We start from the raw sequence: 17,143 nt of genomic DNA, 5'->3' as shown, positions 1-17,143 counted from the left end.
GTGCTTGGCACACAGGCAGTGCCTGGCAAGGCTGATGACAATAATAATCATTACATGTGGAGCTGGTCTCTGGTTAGTACCGAGGCTGGAGGTGATGCTGGAATGCCACCTGGGATGGACACCACAATGCGTGCTGATTGAAGGCTCTTCTGGGACTGGCCACCTGGCAGAACAGTCTTCAGGATCCTGCTGGCTCTCGTCCCAGACCTGGAAGAGAAGGGGCAAAGGGCCTCTCTCCGGCAGCTTTGGCTGGGAGCAGCTGCTCGACGCTTAGCTGGGATCGATTTCCCTTCAAGTGGCCCATTCTCGCTAACAAAGGGCTCCGGTGACCCCGGTGGCTGTCGCTGCCCCCTCCCCTCTGAGAGGGGGACGTGTCTCCCGGCTAGAGCTGTTTTCTGTCTTTGAGATTCATTTCTTTGAAAGCCCTGGAAAACTCACAACGATGGGCCACATCAGCCTTCCGAGGTGCTCATCTGGTGGATTTCTCTGCCTCTCTGTGTTGCTCTGGCCAGTCCATCCTCCATGATGTTCCTGACCAGATCCTTTCCCTACTCACACATGGTTATGGGCTGAACCGTGTTCCTCCCCCCAGACTCTCTCTCCTCTGCCCCCCTGTCTCCTGTGGCTGCCGTCATTGGCCAGGCTCCATTGAATGCTGGAGGGCAGGGGATTCTGGGAGGTGAGGGCTGGAGAGGTTAGCCTCCCAGAGCACAGAGAGGAAGGAGGAGTGGGGCGAGCGGATCCGGAGAGACCAGCAGAACACCCAGCTCACCTCCCGCCTCCCAACTTGAGCTTCGGCACCTCACTGAACAAGCTTCAAGTGTGCCGCGCGTCTTCCTACCAGAGTGGAACTGACACGAGGGTGGGGATCTTTGTCCCATTTGCTGCTGTGTCTCCAGTGCCTACAGCGTGCTCAGCACATAGCAGGTGCTCAGTAAATACTGGTGGGATGCACAGTTGCTCTCTCCCCTCCGGGTCTTTGCCCACACTGTTCCCTCTGCCTGGAACCCCCTCACTCACCCTGCGGAATCCTGCCCATTCATACTATTTAGCTTTGGCTTCTTCCGGAAGGCTGTCCCTGAACCCTCAAACCGGGCTCCATAGCCAACCAGCCTCTGCCTACAGCACCCTGTACTGCCCCCAGCATGGCACTCGCCAAACTGTTTTATAATCGCCCCTTCACTTGTCTCTCACATATTTTAGCTCACTTACCCCTCAAAACACCAACATTGTCATCACCTCCCTCCCCTTTGAGAGATAGACAGACTGAGGCTCAGAGGGGGTAAGTAACTTGCCCAAGGTAACACAGGGCCAGGATTTAAATGCAGACTCTCTGGTCCCCAGATGCTGAGCTGCCTTTTTGTGTTCCCTGTCAGCACCTATTCGCTTATTTTTATTCTATGATCAATTTTATTGCACTCGTGTATTACATTGCCTGTGTTAAGCCATTCGAATATATTAACAACAATCTCAATAACATCACTACCATTCTTTTCTTTTAAGTTTATTTGGAGAGAGAGAGAGAGAGAGAGAGAGAGCAGGCAGGGGAGGGGCAGAGAGAGAGGGAGAGAATCCCAAGCAGGCTCCACACTGCCAGCACAGAGCCTGATGAGGGGCTTGAACTCACGAGCCGTGAGATCATGACCTGAGCCCAAACCAAGAGTCAGATGCTTAACCGACTGAGACGCCCAGGCGCCCACATCACTGCTGTTCTTAACCCCATGTTACAGATGGGGAAATGGAAGCTCGGGGTGGTTGAGTCACGTGCCCAAGGTCACGCAACAAAGCTGGAACTTCTACTCAAGTGACCGGCTCCAGAGTCAGAGCCTTCAACGACTGTGTTCTGTGGCCTCACTTTGGCTGGAGGAATCGAATGCCTTTGCGACTCACTTCTTTGAAACCCCGGAATGTGTGTCAGAGATGCAACCAAATGACAAAGGGTCTGAACCCCGCATTAACTTGCCGCCTGCAGGGACATACACGGAGCCCGTGGAACTGGGTTTTCAGGCGGTCCCGGCACTTGGCTGCCCCTGTGAGTTATTAGCTGGCAGGTTGGTCCCTTGTCACCTCCCGGCCACGCTCTCCAGCCTTCAAGGTTTCCTCCCTCCAGCCCCCACCTGGGAGCCTCGCAGCAAACACCTCCATTTTGTGCAGGGGCGTCCCTGGCGGTGGCATGAAATGTCTCAGCCAGCCACGGAAGATAAATTTCCCCCACGACGACCTTTTCCACGCGCCGACGGATTGATTTCAGAAATCCATCCCCGGCCAATATGCCGAGCCCCAGCCCCCGCCGCGGGCGCTGGTGGCTGCAAATTTATGCCCAGTCCAGAAATTGAATTCCTGTAAGTCGAGGGAAGTGTCGGAAAAGCTCACCCAGGCTCATTTTTACTTCTGACAAACTTCAGGCGAGAGATTAAACCCCAGCCAGTGTCTTCCAGCAGCAGGGGCTGTGGTGGCGGGGAAATGACCTCGATGGGGGCATTTTTCTCCCATCCCTGCTTTCAGCTTGGCCTGCCAGGGCTGAGGAATAAAAAGCAGTCAGACCCCCAGGCCTGGGCGGTTAAAGGGAATTCCCATCTCTGCCCTGCTAATGTTAGAAGAGGGGCATGCTCTGTGTACCCGAAGGCAGGCCCCTGGGTCCCCATGGCAAATATTGAACCGTTCAGAGGGATGGGAAAGAAAGCTTCTAATTCGTCTCCATCACCAGCCAGCCTCCTGCACCAGCTCCTGAGGCTGGCTCAGTCTCGGCAACTTTGTGAGCTGTTTTTTTTTTTTTTTTTTTAATGTTTCTCCATTTACTTTTGAGAGAGAGAGAGACAGGGCGTGAGAGGGGGAGGGATACAGAGAGAAAGGAAGACACAGAACCTAAAGCAGGCTCCAGGCTCCGAACTGTCAGCACAGAGCCCGACGTAAAGCTCGAACTCACGGAACCGTGAGATCATGATCTGAGCTGAAGTCAGCCGCTTAACTGACTGAGCCACCTAGCCACCTGTGAGATTCTAATTAAGCTTCCTGGGCCTGGGACCGAGAGGACATCAAAGTGTGGATGATTCGCCCCAACCCCCCACCGTGCCCCTGCCAGAGACCCAAAAGCCAGGGAGGGAGAAGCAGAGAAATCGAGTGACAGATCTGGGAAGGAAGAAACCCATCCTGCTATAAAGATCTCTCTCACTTGCCTTGAAAAACGAGACATCTGATGCAAATGTAGCCGCTTCTATTTGGTACAAAACCCCCTAAATATTAAAGAAATAGATCCTTGATGTCTACAAAGAAAGGATCAAAAAGGAACCCTTCTGAAGAGAGAAGAGCTTTTATTTCGCTCTGAACTTTTCTACATCTAGCCTCTGGCAGGGATGCCTACAGAACACGGGGTGTGGGAGAATAAAGAAATGATTGCCATTCATGTATTCATTCATTTAGGAAGTGTCTGTGAAGCAGCTACTGTGTGCCAGGCATCGGGCTGTGTGCCAGGAAACCACAGGGAGAAATCAGGACCCGGTTTCTGCCCTTCAAAGCACAGGGGCATGTGCAAAGTCCTTGACCACTAGTCCTCAAAACTGGCAAGGTCCTGAGAAACAGGGAAAGACCGAGAAACTATCACAGAACGGAGGAGATGAAGGAGCTGTGATAACTAAATACAACGTGAGACTCTGGGCCAGAAAAAGGACATGAGTGGAAAAACTAGGGAAATCCGATAAAGCCTGGAGTTTAGTTGTAGTGACGCACCAGGGTTGTTTCCTTCGTTGTGATAGGTGTACCGTGGGTATGTAAAAGGTTAGCATCGGAGGGAATTGGGTGGGTGGCGGGCATATGGAAGCTGTCTGTCCTATCTTCACAACTTTGCTGTCAATCTAACATTATTCCAAAATAAAAAAAAAATTAAAAATAAGTCAGCAGGGGACATGGAACTATTCTAGAACATTGCTGGTTCTGTGGGTTGATATAAAAGGTCCTACCGACTGGGCACACACTATATGCCAGGCACTGTGGTTGACTCTTGACATGTACTAACTCCTTGTCCTGATGACAACTGTGTGAGGCCTGGCTTTTATGATCACAGTGTTTAGATGAGAAAGCAGAGAGGTTAAGGAAGGCACAGAAGGATTGGGCTACTTGCCCCAAGCCACACAAAAAGGAACAGATCAGAATTTGGACTGAAGCAGCCTGTGTTGTAAAACTCTATGGCTGCCTGTATTAACATGTACTAACTGTATTACATGTATTAACTGAGCAGCTATTATTCTCTTCAGTGTCTGACTAAAGAAACAAATCTTTGAGGGATTTTATGGATTTTAATGTGGGGAATTGTTTACAAACATGGTGCAAGAGATACGAAACTAAACAAGGGATGGAGATGAAACCCAGAGATTAACAACAGCAGACAGCCTCTATCCCCTAGGACTTGACGTCAAGTAGAAAAGGTGATACAAACAGAGCTTGGGAGTGGAACTGTTGGCGGAAGCTTAAGCCACAGAGGAGATGTAGCTATGGCTATAACACAGGAGGCAGCAAGGGGGAAAATACCCCTGCTTATCCCTTTGTCCCGCCCTCAGATCATCCGTGAATTCCTTCCATTGGCTGCATCTTCCTGGAAGCCAGAGGGCAAGGCAGTGTGGGAAATGTAGTTCCCAACCATACAGAGCGGGGGCAGTCATCAAGCAGCTTACGCTTAAGTGTGTTTGTGTGTGTGCGTGTGTGTGTGTGCGCGCACGTGCGTGCACTCAAGGGTCAGAGGACATTTTTAATCTCCATTTTACAAATGACAGAGGCCAAGTGATCTGCTTAAGAACTCACAAAAACTCAGGGGAGGCTGAGAATTCATCCAGGCTTGACGGGGCAGGACTAGTGACTAGCTTTATATGGAGGGCACCTGGAGCTATGCAGGGTTCAATGTGGAGGTGACCTGTTGAAAGCCAGCTCTGGCTTCTCTGGGGAGAATGGATCAGAGGTATAAGTCTTGAGGCCAAGCTTCTATGGAGGGAGAGACTTTTCTTCCCTGAGCATAGCGACTAAGCAAGTATTTGAGAGTCTGAGAGGCCAGCATCCAGATGCGACCTTGGATACTTACCAGCCCTGTGAGTTTGGACATCTGACTTTCCTCTCTGTGCCTCAGTTGTTCCATCTGTAAAATGGATCTGGTGTTGGTGCCTACCTCATTGCATGAGGGGAGGCTATAAGGACTTCATTTTTGTAAAGCAGCTTAGACGAATGTCTTAGTCTGTCCGGGCTGTACAACACAGGTAGTATAGATGCGGGGCTTAAGCAACCAACAGTTACTTGTCCCAGCTCTGGAGGCTGGGAAGTCCATCAAGGTGCCGGCGGATTCGGTGTCTGATGAGAGCCAGATTCCTGGCTCATAGACAGCATCTTCACGTGGTGGGAGGGATAAGGGAACTCTCTGGGGTCTCTTATCAGGGCACCGATCTCCCTCCCATAGGGCTCACCTTCAAATACCTTCACACTGGGGGTTGGGTTTCAACATATGAATTTTGGGGAGACAGAGAGACGTTCAGCCCATAGCAAAGGGCACGCTCTACAAGAGTTACATAAACTATGAAACCTCAGTGGCTGCTCCTCTCCTTCATCCATTCCACGATTTAAATCCCCTCTCTCTACAGCCAGCATCCAAATGCACATCTCAGACCAGACTCTTGATTGCCACCCCCCCATCCGCCCGTCCCCCTGCCACAGACCCCCTTCTCCAGCCTTCTCCATCTCAGTAAATGACACCCCCACCACCCACCCTGTTGTTCGGCTCCCCCATTTTCCTTCCACCCTCAGCAAATCCTGTGAGCTCTGACTTGTCTGTCCCCATGACATCTACCCTGGGGAAAGCTCTCATCATGGCTCACCTGAACGACTGTGCAGTGGGCAGCAAGTTCAAAGGCCCTGGGGTGATAAAGACTCAGGAGTCATTGAGGATCTGAAAGGAGGCCTGTGAAACTCAGCAGGCTTAGGAGGGAGTTGGTTCCCTCCCAGAAAGCTCTCTTCAACTAGGGTGTTCTTGAGTGTTGGGGTGGGGTGGAAGGGACTTACAGTTTCTCAAAGCAAGCTTCTCTGATGACCGGCATGACCCTTGTATGAGAACTTGTAGCCTTGATGCAAACCTCTGTCCATAAGCCCTACTTTTAGGACTGTCTGCAGGGATTCATGGTGGTTCCAGCACAGTCTGGGCCACACTCGGAGGGAAGGGGCTGAGTTTGTAAATACTTGCACAACGCAAGCCTTCCTTGGACTTGAGTGGGGGAGGTCAGTCGAACGGAGAGACCTGTGTCTCTTCCTGTATTTCCCAAGAAAGTCTATGCCATTGATTATTGGTCCACACTGGCACTGTGATGGCAGAGCCCAAGACGTCCTGGAACATAAGTCCTGGCTTGACAGGGGCTCCAGGGGTGCTGAGGGCCTCCTGCCAAGGCTTGGGGGCCTTCCGAGGGTAAGAGGTTGTGCTGTGCTGCCGGCTTGGATAGCCTCTCAGGACAAGGTGGGTTAACTGCATTGAGAGTGAGTGAATGAATGAATGAGCTCATAGTCACCACCAGCCACAGGCTGTCACCGGCAAAGCCCCAGCTGCTTAGGCTGCGGAGACCCAGTTGGCATAGGTGAGCTGATAATGTCCTTAACACCTGTCACGCTTATCACTCAGGGGGGGCATTTGCCCAATACCTCGGGGTCTGACAGGAGCAGTCTGCTATTATCTCAAGCCCTCCAAAGGGACGTGGCCCCTGTCATGGCTCAGACGTGGCAGACAGGCATGTCCCTGGTTATTCATCACGGCCCTTCTGCCATCGCGGCCGTCAGGGAGAAGCCATGCCTGCTTCTGAGCCTGCCCGGTGTCTCTCTCCAGCCTGACATCACAAGATCCCTGATCCCTCCCTAGGACAGACGGAAGCTAGTTTGGTGGCAGAAGGGGGAATGGATGGTGGACCTATCAAGAAGTTTGCTCTCTGTCCCGCTGGCCAACCACTGTCCGATTATCCAATGAACATTCAGTGTGGCAGGCCCGGGGGATGCAGTTGATGACAAAGCAGACAGAATTCCCCACCCCCATGCTGGTTCCCGTGCAGGGGCAGAGGCAGGCTTTGGGCTAGTGGTCACGCCCGTGAGGTCCTAATGGCCATCGGGCTCCGGCCCTGAAGGAGGACTGAGAAGGTGCGACGTGGAGGTATAGACCGTGGAGTCAGATGGCCTGCGTTTGAAGCCCAGGACGGTACAAGAGACTGTGACGCTCTGGGGAAGAGATTTGAACCCTCTGCCCCAGTTTCTTCCCCTTACCAAAGGCAGAGAACGGCAGTGCCTGCTGGTCACCTACTTACAAAGTCCTTAGAACGATGCTTGACATAGAGCAAGAAGCAGAAATGTTAGGGAAAGCCAGCCCAGGATGCCTTGAGAGGTGGGTGACATGGGGCAGGGACAGCGAGACTGCTTTTGGAAGAGACATTTATGCGACAGCCCCAGGAACGGGAAGAGTTAGCCCGGCTGTGAGATGGGGCAAGAGTGTTGATGGCAGAGGGTCCCGCCAGGGCGAAGGCCTGGAGGCGGGAAAAGCAGGGTGTTCGGGCAAGACCAGAGGACGGGCCAGAGACAACGGCCGTGTCACCTTGTTGCTTGCTGGCGTAGGAGATGCTCCAGGACAGGGGGCCGACTGAGCCACATGGGGACGAGGACGGGGCAAGTGTCTCTGCCCATCTTCCATGGGGCTCACTCCTCTCCAACATCGGCCTTTCAACTCTTCACCATCCTGCAGCCTCCGCCCCAGCTCCACGGGACTCTCCCGGGTTCTTCCGGATCATCTCGGTTCAGTGCCTGCATCAAGGTCAGACCATTTTGACTTCAGGAAGCTAGCAAATTGGCTTTAGAGTCATGAGGGTAATAATAATAAGGGCAAACACATAGCACTTACTACGTGCCGATGACTGTTACCAGTTGCTCGCACAAAAAGCATTAATCCATTCACGCTTCCCACGAGCCCTATGAGGTAGGTACAATTACCGTGTCCATTTTCCAGATGAGGAAGCAGGGGCTGTGCCTTTAACAGAGGTTAAATGACTTGCCCAGGCCAGACAACAAGCGAGTGGCCAAGTCAGGACGTAGACCCAGGCAGCCTGACCCCCGGACTCTGCGGTCAACCACCGGGCTCTTCTCTACCATCCGAGTGGGAATCAGAAACAGCCAAAGGAAATGAGTTGTTTCTGGATAAGTTTTGTTTTGTTTTGTTTTTTTAAGATTTTGTATTTTTTTAATCTCTACACCCAACACGGGGCTCGAACTCACAACCCCGAGATCAAAAGTTGCATGCTCCATGGACTGAGCCAGCCGGGCGCCCCTGTTGTGAGGTTTTTTAACTGGAAAAATATGCAGTGTGATATTAGTTTCAGGTGCGCAACAAAGCGATCTGATGATTCTATACATTATGCAATGCTCACCCCGAGAAGTGTAGTCCCCATCTGTCCCCGTCCAACGTTGTTACAATATATTGACTACATTCCCTGTGCTGTACTTTTCATCCCTGTGACTTATTTATTTTAAAACTGCAAGTTTGTGCCTCTTAATCCCTTCACCTATTTTGCCCACCCCCCCTTCCCCCCCCCCCCCCCCCCGCTCCTCCCCAGTGTAAGAATGTTGTCTGGAAAGATCCTGGTGCCATCACAGGGACTCCTTTTTGGGAGGATCGTGGGAGAGATCCTTGCCTGTTCTTGGGACCGAAAATAGTTAAGCTCGCTGCTAAGCAGCTGGTGTGCTTTTGTTTCAGGACACTGGGAACCGCATAAATGACCAGCTTTTCCTTTTTGAGCTGGCTGCTAAGGAACCTAGAGCCAAATTTATGGCTTGACCATATGCTGGCTGTTCGGGTTTTAAAGGGATGAGTTTTTCTTAGCCTAATTTTTGGCTCTGTCTACCTCCCCACTTTTCTCTTTCTTCCTCGTCTCCGTTGCAAAAAAAAAAAAGGGGGGGTGGGGGGGGGAGGAGGTTGAAAAATCTTTCCAAAACCAATATGTGCTCACTGTAGGAAACTTAGAAGATAAAGTCAATCTGAAGATGACGATAAAAATCCCCGCTGATCTCCTCTTTTCATGGCTGCATAGTATTCCCTCCTGCGCATACACCTTACGTTTTGAAATCAAGCCCCCTGCCGTCAAAGAACTGCAGGGAGAAAATTCTAGGTGTCCAGTTTTAAACAGCGCTTTAATGAGCATCGTTGCAGCAGTCATGTGCTTGTCCACACGGTTTCCCTGGGCCCAATTCTTAGACTCGGATTGGCTGGGTTAAATACACAAGGAGAAACCTGGAGGCTGTCGCTCTGGGTTGGCAGACGGCCCTCCAGAAACATCTAATTCCTACTCTCCTATCTAATTGGAGCTATCGTGTGGTGGTTTACGTACCGTCGTAAACCACTTGCAGTCCCTCTCTGGAACAAGGCAGGGTACAAATAAATATATGTGCCCCAAGCCACTTCTGCCTCCTGATTAAATTACCCGGCCTCAAATGCAATAATATCCTTGTCTTATTAAGAGGCAGCCGCTAGCTCTGTTCCTGTTGGGTAAACCCCGGTAGCCAGTGCTCCACGGATGGCTGGCCCGGGATCCTGCAAGCGATCCTTCTGCCCCTGGAAGAGCCAGGAATTGTTTTTGAACCAGGACGTAAGTGGCAGAGCCGTAGGCCGCGATGATGAGCCAGGGTGTGACAGTGAGAGGAATTTTTTCCTGCGTGTCAATCCTGGACCTGTCACGGGGGACTGCTGCTTTAATTGGGGCGCAGCATCCTTGGTGAAAGTATTTGAAAAAATCGCAGCCAGAAAAGACGATTTGAGAAGCAGCTACTTGAGCGCATAGCTTACCCGCTTAGAGCCCATTAGCAGGAATATTAAACTCAGCACCAGCAGCTCGGCCAAGAGAGCAGCTGGCTTCTCCAGTACATTTGCCCCCGCAGTGGTGAGACAGGCCGCCTGACTGGGGGTTTCTGTACCTGGACGGTTCCTGGGCTCGCACACCTGCTGTTATAAGCATTTTTCTTAGGGCAGGCCCTTCTCTACCCCTACGACTGTGCCCTCCACAAGTTCATGACCGAGGTTCTGAGCTAAACCCAGTCTGAGAGAGCTGGCATGCGGACTCTCAAACAAGGAGCCTTCCAGGACTCCAGTGGGTCCCGGGGACATGAACTTGACTGCGTATTTGAACTTGAACCCGCCAGGCAAAAGTCCGGGTCTCTGCTGTGCGGAGATTTGGCAGCCGAGCCTCAGGCATTTAATTACATTGCTGCAGAGAACATTTCAGCGAGGTGCGTCCAGCGCAGACAATTATTTTAGGAAAGCCGTGGAGGCCTTCCCTCCTTGCCACTTAAATCTTGCTTCTCTTTTAGAATTCAATATTTCATATGTTGAGAGAAAATGGCTTGTTTGCTTCAAAGGACACACTAGGAATTGCAGAAAGGAGATGTTAATTATGTTGAACCGGCTGCTTTGTCTCTGCACAAATGAGAATCTTAGGAGGGGGGTGTTGTCCAAATGGCTTGGGGATCAGAGCCAGGGGAACATGGATGGGGGTGCTTAGTCTCAAGTCCTTCCTTCCTTCCTTCCTTCCTTCCTTCCTTCCTTCCTTCCTTTTCTTGTTTCATTGCAAAGAACTAGACTTGTCATGAAAGGAGACAAGGCTAGTTTCACATTCTCCTGGAACCAAGGGACAAGGTGTTCTTGGACCGCCCTTCCGGTCCTAGGTCAGGCTCCCTGCAGAAGCAGAGCTGGTGGGGAGGAGTTGAGCGTTAAGTAGCCACCTGGGGGGTGATACCGGGAGGAACCAGTAGGAGAAGTGAGCCGGGAAGTGAAGGACTCCCGTGCAGGGTGAGCTAAGGAACAGGGTGTCCCCGTGGGCACCTGGGACACAGCCCTGGAAAGTTGCCTGCGGCATGCATCTCAGAGCTCTCCTACGGGACAGGCCAGAGGGCTACTGGTCTCTACCACTGGCTCCTATGTGTGGCCTCGTTGGGGACTGCTGGGTGGGAGGGGCTTGCCCAGTGCAAAGGCAGAGCAGGCTGGGACTTACATACAGAGGAAGCCTTTGCAGTGGGGGATTCTGGTGTTTCTGTAGTTAAGGCCTGGGAGGCTTGAGGGTTGGCTTCCCGCCCCCACCCCCCGCAATCATACCTGCATGCAAGGAAGGCTGGGTGACTTCACTGCTCCATGGGGGAGGCGTGGACTGTTAAAAAGGGGGACTCCCCCCAGGGGCGCCTGGGTGGCTCAGTCGCTTAAGCATCTGACTTTGGCTCAGGTCATGATCTCAAAGTTCATGGGTTCGAGCCCCGCGTCGGGCTCTGTGCTGACAGCTCGGAGCCCGGAGCCCGCTTCGGATTCTGTGTCTCCCTCTCTCTCTGCCCCTCCCCTGCCTGCTCTCTGTCTCTCTCTTAAAAAATAAATTAACATTTAAAAAATTTAAAACTAAATAAACATTCAAAAAGGGGGACCCCCCCCCAACTTCAAAAAGCGTGTACATAAATAAGGCACAAAGAATATCTAATTACAATCATTTCAGATGGCGTTTATGAATGGCTTACTTTTCTTATAAATTAGTGGGGGAGTCAGGCTCATCTGTACAATTACATCAGTCGCTCACTTTACAATAAGCTTTAAAGAAAAAAAAAGACTTCACTGAGTGGGAGAGAAAAAGGTGGGCTATTAGCTGGTGTCTCCAAGATTGCTCGTAACTCCCGGTCTGTCTTATCTCTGCTACGGCTCGTGGGAACAGCTTCTGTGGGGCGATCAGTTAACCGCTGTCCAAATGAACAATATTGTGAGGCTTTGTTTCTCTGTAAAACACTGGGGTTTTATGAGGACTTTTTCCGGGTATGTAGGAACGCATCCTGGATAGGACCACAGTCTTTCATTTCCCACCTCTCCGGCTACCACCCATCCTTGTTCGCCGGGACCGATGCAGTGTCATTTGCCCTGGTCTGCTGCCCTGGCCCCCCGTCTGTCCCCAGCAACCGCCCCCCCCCAACCACCTGTGTCTGTGAACACCTGAGTCAGGTGACATCCCTCCTCGTTCAGAACCCTCTGTGGCTCCCACCTCACTCAGAGGAAAAACCAAAGTCTTCCCCGCCAACCCACAGGTCCTGAAGATGCGGTCCTGCCCCCTCCCTGCTCTCACCCCCCTACTCACCACCTTTCGCACTCTGCTTCAGCCACGCCAGCCTTTTCCGTGTGCCCCGAACATACCAGGCGTGGCCGTGCCTCAGGGCCTTTGCACTTGTTCTTATTTCTGCCTGGAACCTCCTTCCTGAGATATCTGCATAGCTCATCCCCCACCGGCTTCAGGTCTTGACTCAAATGACACGTTGTTGGAGCCACCCTGACGTTGCAGATTCCCTGTATGGCACTCATCACCCTTTAAATATTTGGCATTTACTTGCCTATTTCTGTCTTTGTCTAATGTAAGCTCCTAGAAGAGCTTTTGTGTTTGGGCATTTTGTTTACTGCTGTGTTTTCAGTATCTAGAATGGAGCCTGACACACAGTAGGAGCTTAACAAGTGTTTGGTCGAACAAAGGAGACCGTACTTCCCTGATGAAAACAAAAAGATTGGGGCTTGTGACTAAGTCTGGTATGTTCTGGTGAAACTCCAGGGGGCCTGATCTGGGGGCCACCATGTTCCATCCTGTGATCACTCACTTCTTTTCGAACGCTGTTGCTCAAACACGTCCGGATATTGATTTGAATTTGTGGTGTCAAAAGTGTCCCCTGTCCTTTCGTTTTCCCCTGGCTCACTCTGAATGTCCCTTCTCTGAGGTACCTCCTCTGAAATCCCAGCCTGACAAAGACCCCCGTTACTCCCTGCACTTTCTTTGGAGCATTGACTGCAGTGAATGGTTCCAGAAGTATCCGTGGATTTTCACGTTTGATGTCTGTTTCCTCCATCCATGGACAATGGGCCAGATATGTTTTCTTTACCCCTCTTTTCCTAGCCCTATCCCAGACCCTATGCCAGGCATAAAATAGGCACTCACTAGGTATTTTCTAATAAGTGTAGAACATTTTGTAGTTCCCTGAAGCACATTAGCATTTCAAAGGCTCTGATAAGTCCTGCACCAAAGGAACACCTTTCACGGAGCAACGCACAAATTTATTTGATCACTGAGCACGCCTGGAAAGATTGCTAGTGTTCTGAAGGAGCATGGCTCAGGAAACACAGCCGTGCCTGATCCCTGAATTATATGAGCATCATAAATTGACCTGAAATTTATTTTTTTTTTCCGTTTTAAAAAAAAATTTTTTTGAACGTTTTTTTATTTTGTTTTTGAGACACAGAGAGAGAGAGAGAGAGAGAGAGACAGAGCAGGAGCGGGGGAGGGGCAAGAGAGAGAGGGAACACCAAATCCGAAGCAGGCTCCAGGCTCTGAGCTGTCAGCACAGAACCCGACGTGGGGCTTGAACTCAGAAACTGCGAGATCACGACCTGAGCTTGAAGTCAGACGCTTAGCCGACTGAGCCACCCAGGCGCCCCGACCTGAAGTTTAATTTAGGAGTCTGAAGTGATGCCTTCTATTCAAGGGCTTGGAAGTCTCTGTGAGGATTCTGTCGCCCTCTCGCCATTACCTTATCTGGGCTTCTCAGGAGCAGGGGTGGAGGGTGGGGATGACAACAGTATATCCAGAGTCCGTGTGTCACAGTGGGCTGGGAAAGCAGAGAGGGAGCTCCAGGTTTGGGGATCAGTACAAGTGGGTCTGCGTCCCACTGACGGTTATGGAGGCAGTGCTGTGTGTGTGCGAACACGTGTGCGAGGATGAATTCCTGTCTTGTGGAAGGGCTCGAATCCCACAACTCCTTGCCGCGTTCCTGAACCGCCCCCCCCCATACCTGTCTCATCATCTGGCAAATGGGTTTCCTTGAGGAGGGATTGAGATCACATGCACCAGGCGCTCAGCACGTGGTCCAGCACATTCCAGGGCATCTGTCGTTTCCCTGGGTCCCCTTTCTCCCCCAGCATGGGCCGGGGGAGTCCCCTATCGGGCTCCTGCTCTCTGACCCCCCGACTTCCCTGCAGACCCTCTTCCAGAGCCCCGAGGAGGGCTGGCAGCTCTACACCTCGGCCCAGGCGCCCGACGGGAAATGCATCTGCACGGCTGTGATCCCCGCGCAGAGCACCTGCTCCCGCGATGGCCGGAGCCGGGAGCTGCGGCAGCTGATGGGGAAGGTAAGAGCAGACCGTGAAAAGCGCTCGGGTCCCACCCTGCCCTCGGCCCCCGTCCGGGTCAGCCGGGGCCAGATCCAGCCATCGAGATTGTTCAGAGCTGGTGGATAACCCGGCTGCCCTCCAGGTGGATATTCTCTTCTTTGGAGGCGAAGCTGAGCGTTGTGTGGGGAGGCAGCATCCGAGTCACCAGACTCGCCTGCTAAAGAAGTGTCTTGTGTGTCCCTTGGGGAGGGGTCTCACCCTCCAACCCCAAGAGGTTTATGTAAGATTCCATCCCCTTGTGATTGGGGCTGATGTAAAACAGTCCCCATTCAACCTCCCCACCCCCAGGATGCTCTGATGCCCTTCAGGGACTGACTGCTGTCCCTTGATAGTGTCCAGCTGAACTGCTCACTAGTCAGCTCCGATGTCAGTGTTGAAAGGGACCAGCTACCTCTCGTCATCACCCTATAGACGAGGAAGCTGAGGGTTTCGTAGAGAACGGAAGAGACCCCGGTCAGCACTGGAGTCTCCCGGCCACTAACCCTGCAGGATCCTGGCCCTGCCCGCGACACCGGAACTGCCCTCCCCGCCAGTTTGGGACATCCGTGTGGTATCCCCTGATTGTTGACAATGGCTCTAAAAACGTTCTGTGGCGTCGGGGTGGGCGTCAGGCCGTTAGGTTTCTGAGACCTTCCGAGTGTCATGTGAACAAGGGGTTCAGGACAGTCTGTGTGTTGTGACAAGCAGCCAGGATCGTCTCTGAGTTCACCTTAGGCAGGGAGAAGTGGGAGCTGGGGGTCCTCACTCTGGGTTAGGAGAGGCTGGGGCAGGGGAAGCTGGAAAGTACTTGCTGAGCGTCTAGCTTAGGCCAGCGCCGGGCCCCGCTGATTTAGCTGTGGACAAGCTAGACGCGGGGCCTGCCTGTGAGGACCCCACCTGAAGGAGGCAGAGGGCTGGAGCTTCGAGTCTGTGAGAGGAAAGGGGGCTGGTGGCCGCAGTGGGAGGACATGACGAGGAGGCAGGTGAGGAGGGGGGACCGGCCCGCAGGGCCTGCGGGGGAGGGTGATCCCGTGTTCCTTTCGCAAAGCTCCCTCTGGCTGCCGTGTGAAGAACTGACTGCTGGGGGCCACAGCGCAAGCAGGGAGCTGGGGAGGCAGGGAGGCAGGGGAGAGAGGTGGGAGCTGACGGATCGCCTGGGCGTGTCATTGGGAGGTTGCCGGTAAGAGCAGGGGAGGCGGTTGGCTGGGTGTTTGGCCTCTGGCTCCGTCAGGCCCGGTCTGTGGCATCTCAGGGGGGCGGGGAGGGCAGGAGTCTGGCTCTCCCTAACCCTCCCAAGCTCCTAGGTCCAGAACGTCTCCCAGTCCATGGAGGTCCTTGAGCTGCGGACGTACCGTGACCTCCAGTACGTGCGCAGCATGGAGACCCTCATGCGAAGCCTGGACGCACGACTCCGGGCGGCCGATGGGTCCCTCTCGGCCAAGAGCTTCCAGGTGGGTCCTTCTGGGTCAGCTCAGGAGCCGAGGAAAGAATTGGGATCAGCGCCCATTACTTCTGAGAGTAGTCATGTCTGAGGAGGACCAAGGGTAGGCTGGGATCTAGGGTCTAGTAGGGACCAAATGTCAAGAGCCAGGGGTGCATCAAAGATAAGGGGTGAGGGGGCGCCTGGGTGGCTCAGTCGGTTAAGTGTCCGACTCTCGGCTCAGGACGTGATCTCGTTTTGTGAGTTCGAGCCCCGCATCGGGCTCTGTGCTGATGGCGTGGAGCCTTCTTGGGATTCTCTCTCTTTTCCTCTCTGTCGCTCCCCTGCTCATGCATGTGAGCTCTCTCTCTCTCTCTCTCTCTCTCTCTCTCTCAAAAAAATAAATAAATAAATAAAATAAGGCGTGAAGCTATGGGTCAAAGGTTGGGGTCGGGCCTGGGTCAAAGGTCAGGGGCTAGGATCAGTGAGGGTTCCATGTTGGCGGGCAGGAACTGAAGGACAGGATGTCGGAGCTGCTGCCCCTGAGCTCAGTCCTGGAGCAGTACAAGGCGGACACGCGGACCATCGTGCGCCTGCGGGAGGAAGTGCGGAATCTCTCCAGCAGCCTTGCTGCCATCCAGGAGGAGATGGGCGCCTACGGCTACGAGGACTTGCAGCGGCGGGTGATGGCCCTGGAGGCCAGGCTCCATGCCTGCGCCCAGAAGCTGGGTATGCCTTGACCCTTGACTTTGACCCCTGACTTGCACGCCCAACCCTAATGCCACCCGTGCGCCCAGAAGCTGGACACGGTTTTGACCTCCAACTTCTGAACTTTGACCTTTGACTTCCCTACCCAAGGCCCAAAATAGACCCAGAAACTGGAAATGGCCCTGACTCTTGACCTCCAGTCTCTAACCTTCAACCTGACTCCATCTTGGGACCAGATTTCTGGATCCTCCCTCAGCCCTGGTCCCAGCTCTTCCCGGTTTGATCGAACCGCACCGTCCTTGCCCTGCCTCTTCCCATTCTCCACCCTCATCGGCCCTGTTCCTGCCTCCCAGGCTGTGGGAAGCTGACTGGGGTCAGTAACCCTATCACCGTCCGGGCCATGGGATCCCGCTTCGGCTCCTGGATGACCGACACGATGGCCCCCAGTGCGGACAGCCGGGTGAGTGACTGTGCCCGCCCCAGGGGTCAGAGCCTGGGGAGACAGCCTGTGACCACCAACAGGTGCCCAGCAATTCCACACCAATTCTTCTCTTGTAGCCTCAAGTGTCGTAAGCTCTCCGGGGCCCTTGACCCTCCCGTTGACTGTCTCGTAACCACCAGGTGACCAAGGGCCTTCCAGCCCTGAAAATCGCCAAGTCTGTTGACCTTTGGACTTCTGGTGGCCCCCGTGGTCACGACTGCCCATCACCTCTGACCCATTAACCGGAACCATCCATTAACTGCCCTAGTGACTGATACTGGTCACGAGGTGGCCACTGAGTGTCCCGGATGAGAGGTGGTGAACAGCCAGTGCC

At 53.2% G+C, this 17,143-nt stretch overlaps 1 protein-coding gene across 3 annotated transcripts in view; it reads left to right on the top strand.

Moving 5' to 3' along the window:
* Positions 1-17,143, top strand: part of OLFM2 (olfactomedin 2) — a 42,831-nt gene that overhangs the window by 24,387 nt on the left and 1,301 nt on the right. For 2 of the 3 annotated variants that reach the window (XM_047097579.1, XM_047097577.1), the window contains exons 3-6: positions 14,042-14,179; positions 15,505-15,651; positions 16,130-16,349; positions 16,682-16,788. In XM_047097579.1, the coding sequence (XP_046953535.1) occupies positions 14,042-14,179; positions 15,505-15,651; positions 16,130-16,349; positions 16,682-16,788 (612 nt within the window). Of the gene's footprint in view, positions 1-14,029; positions 14,180-15,504; positions 15,652-16,129; positions 16,350-16,681; positions 16,789-17,143 lie in introns of all 3 variants that reach the window. The other variant, XM_047097578.1, reaches the window with a different exon arrangement.

The sequence above is a fragment of the Lynx rufus genome, unplaced genomic scaffold (assembly GCF_022079265.1).
Source record: "Lynx rufus isolate CCGP_SWC_20201006 ecotype Redwood Valley unplaced genomic scaffold, mLynRuf1.p SCAF_4, whole genome shotgun sequence".
Classification (NCBI taxonomy): Eukaryota; Metazoa; Chordata; class Mammalia; order Carnivora; family Felidae; genus Lynx; species Lynx rufus.
The sequence above is the reverse complement of the archived record's forward strand: the minus strand, read 5'-3'. Positions and strand labels throughout refer to the sequence as shown.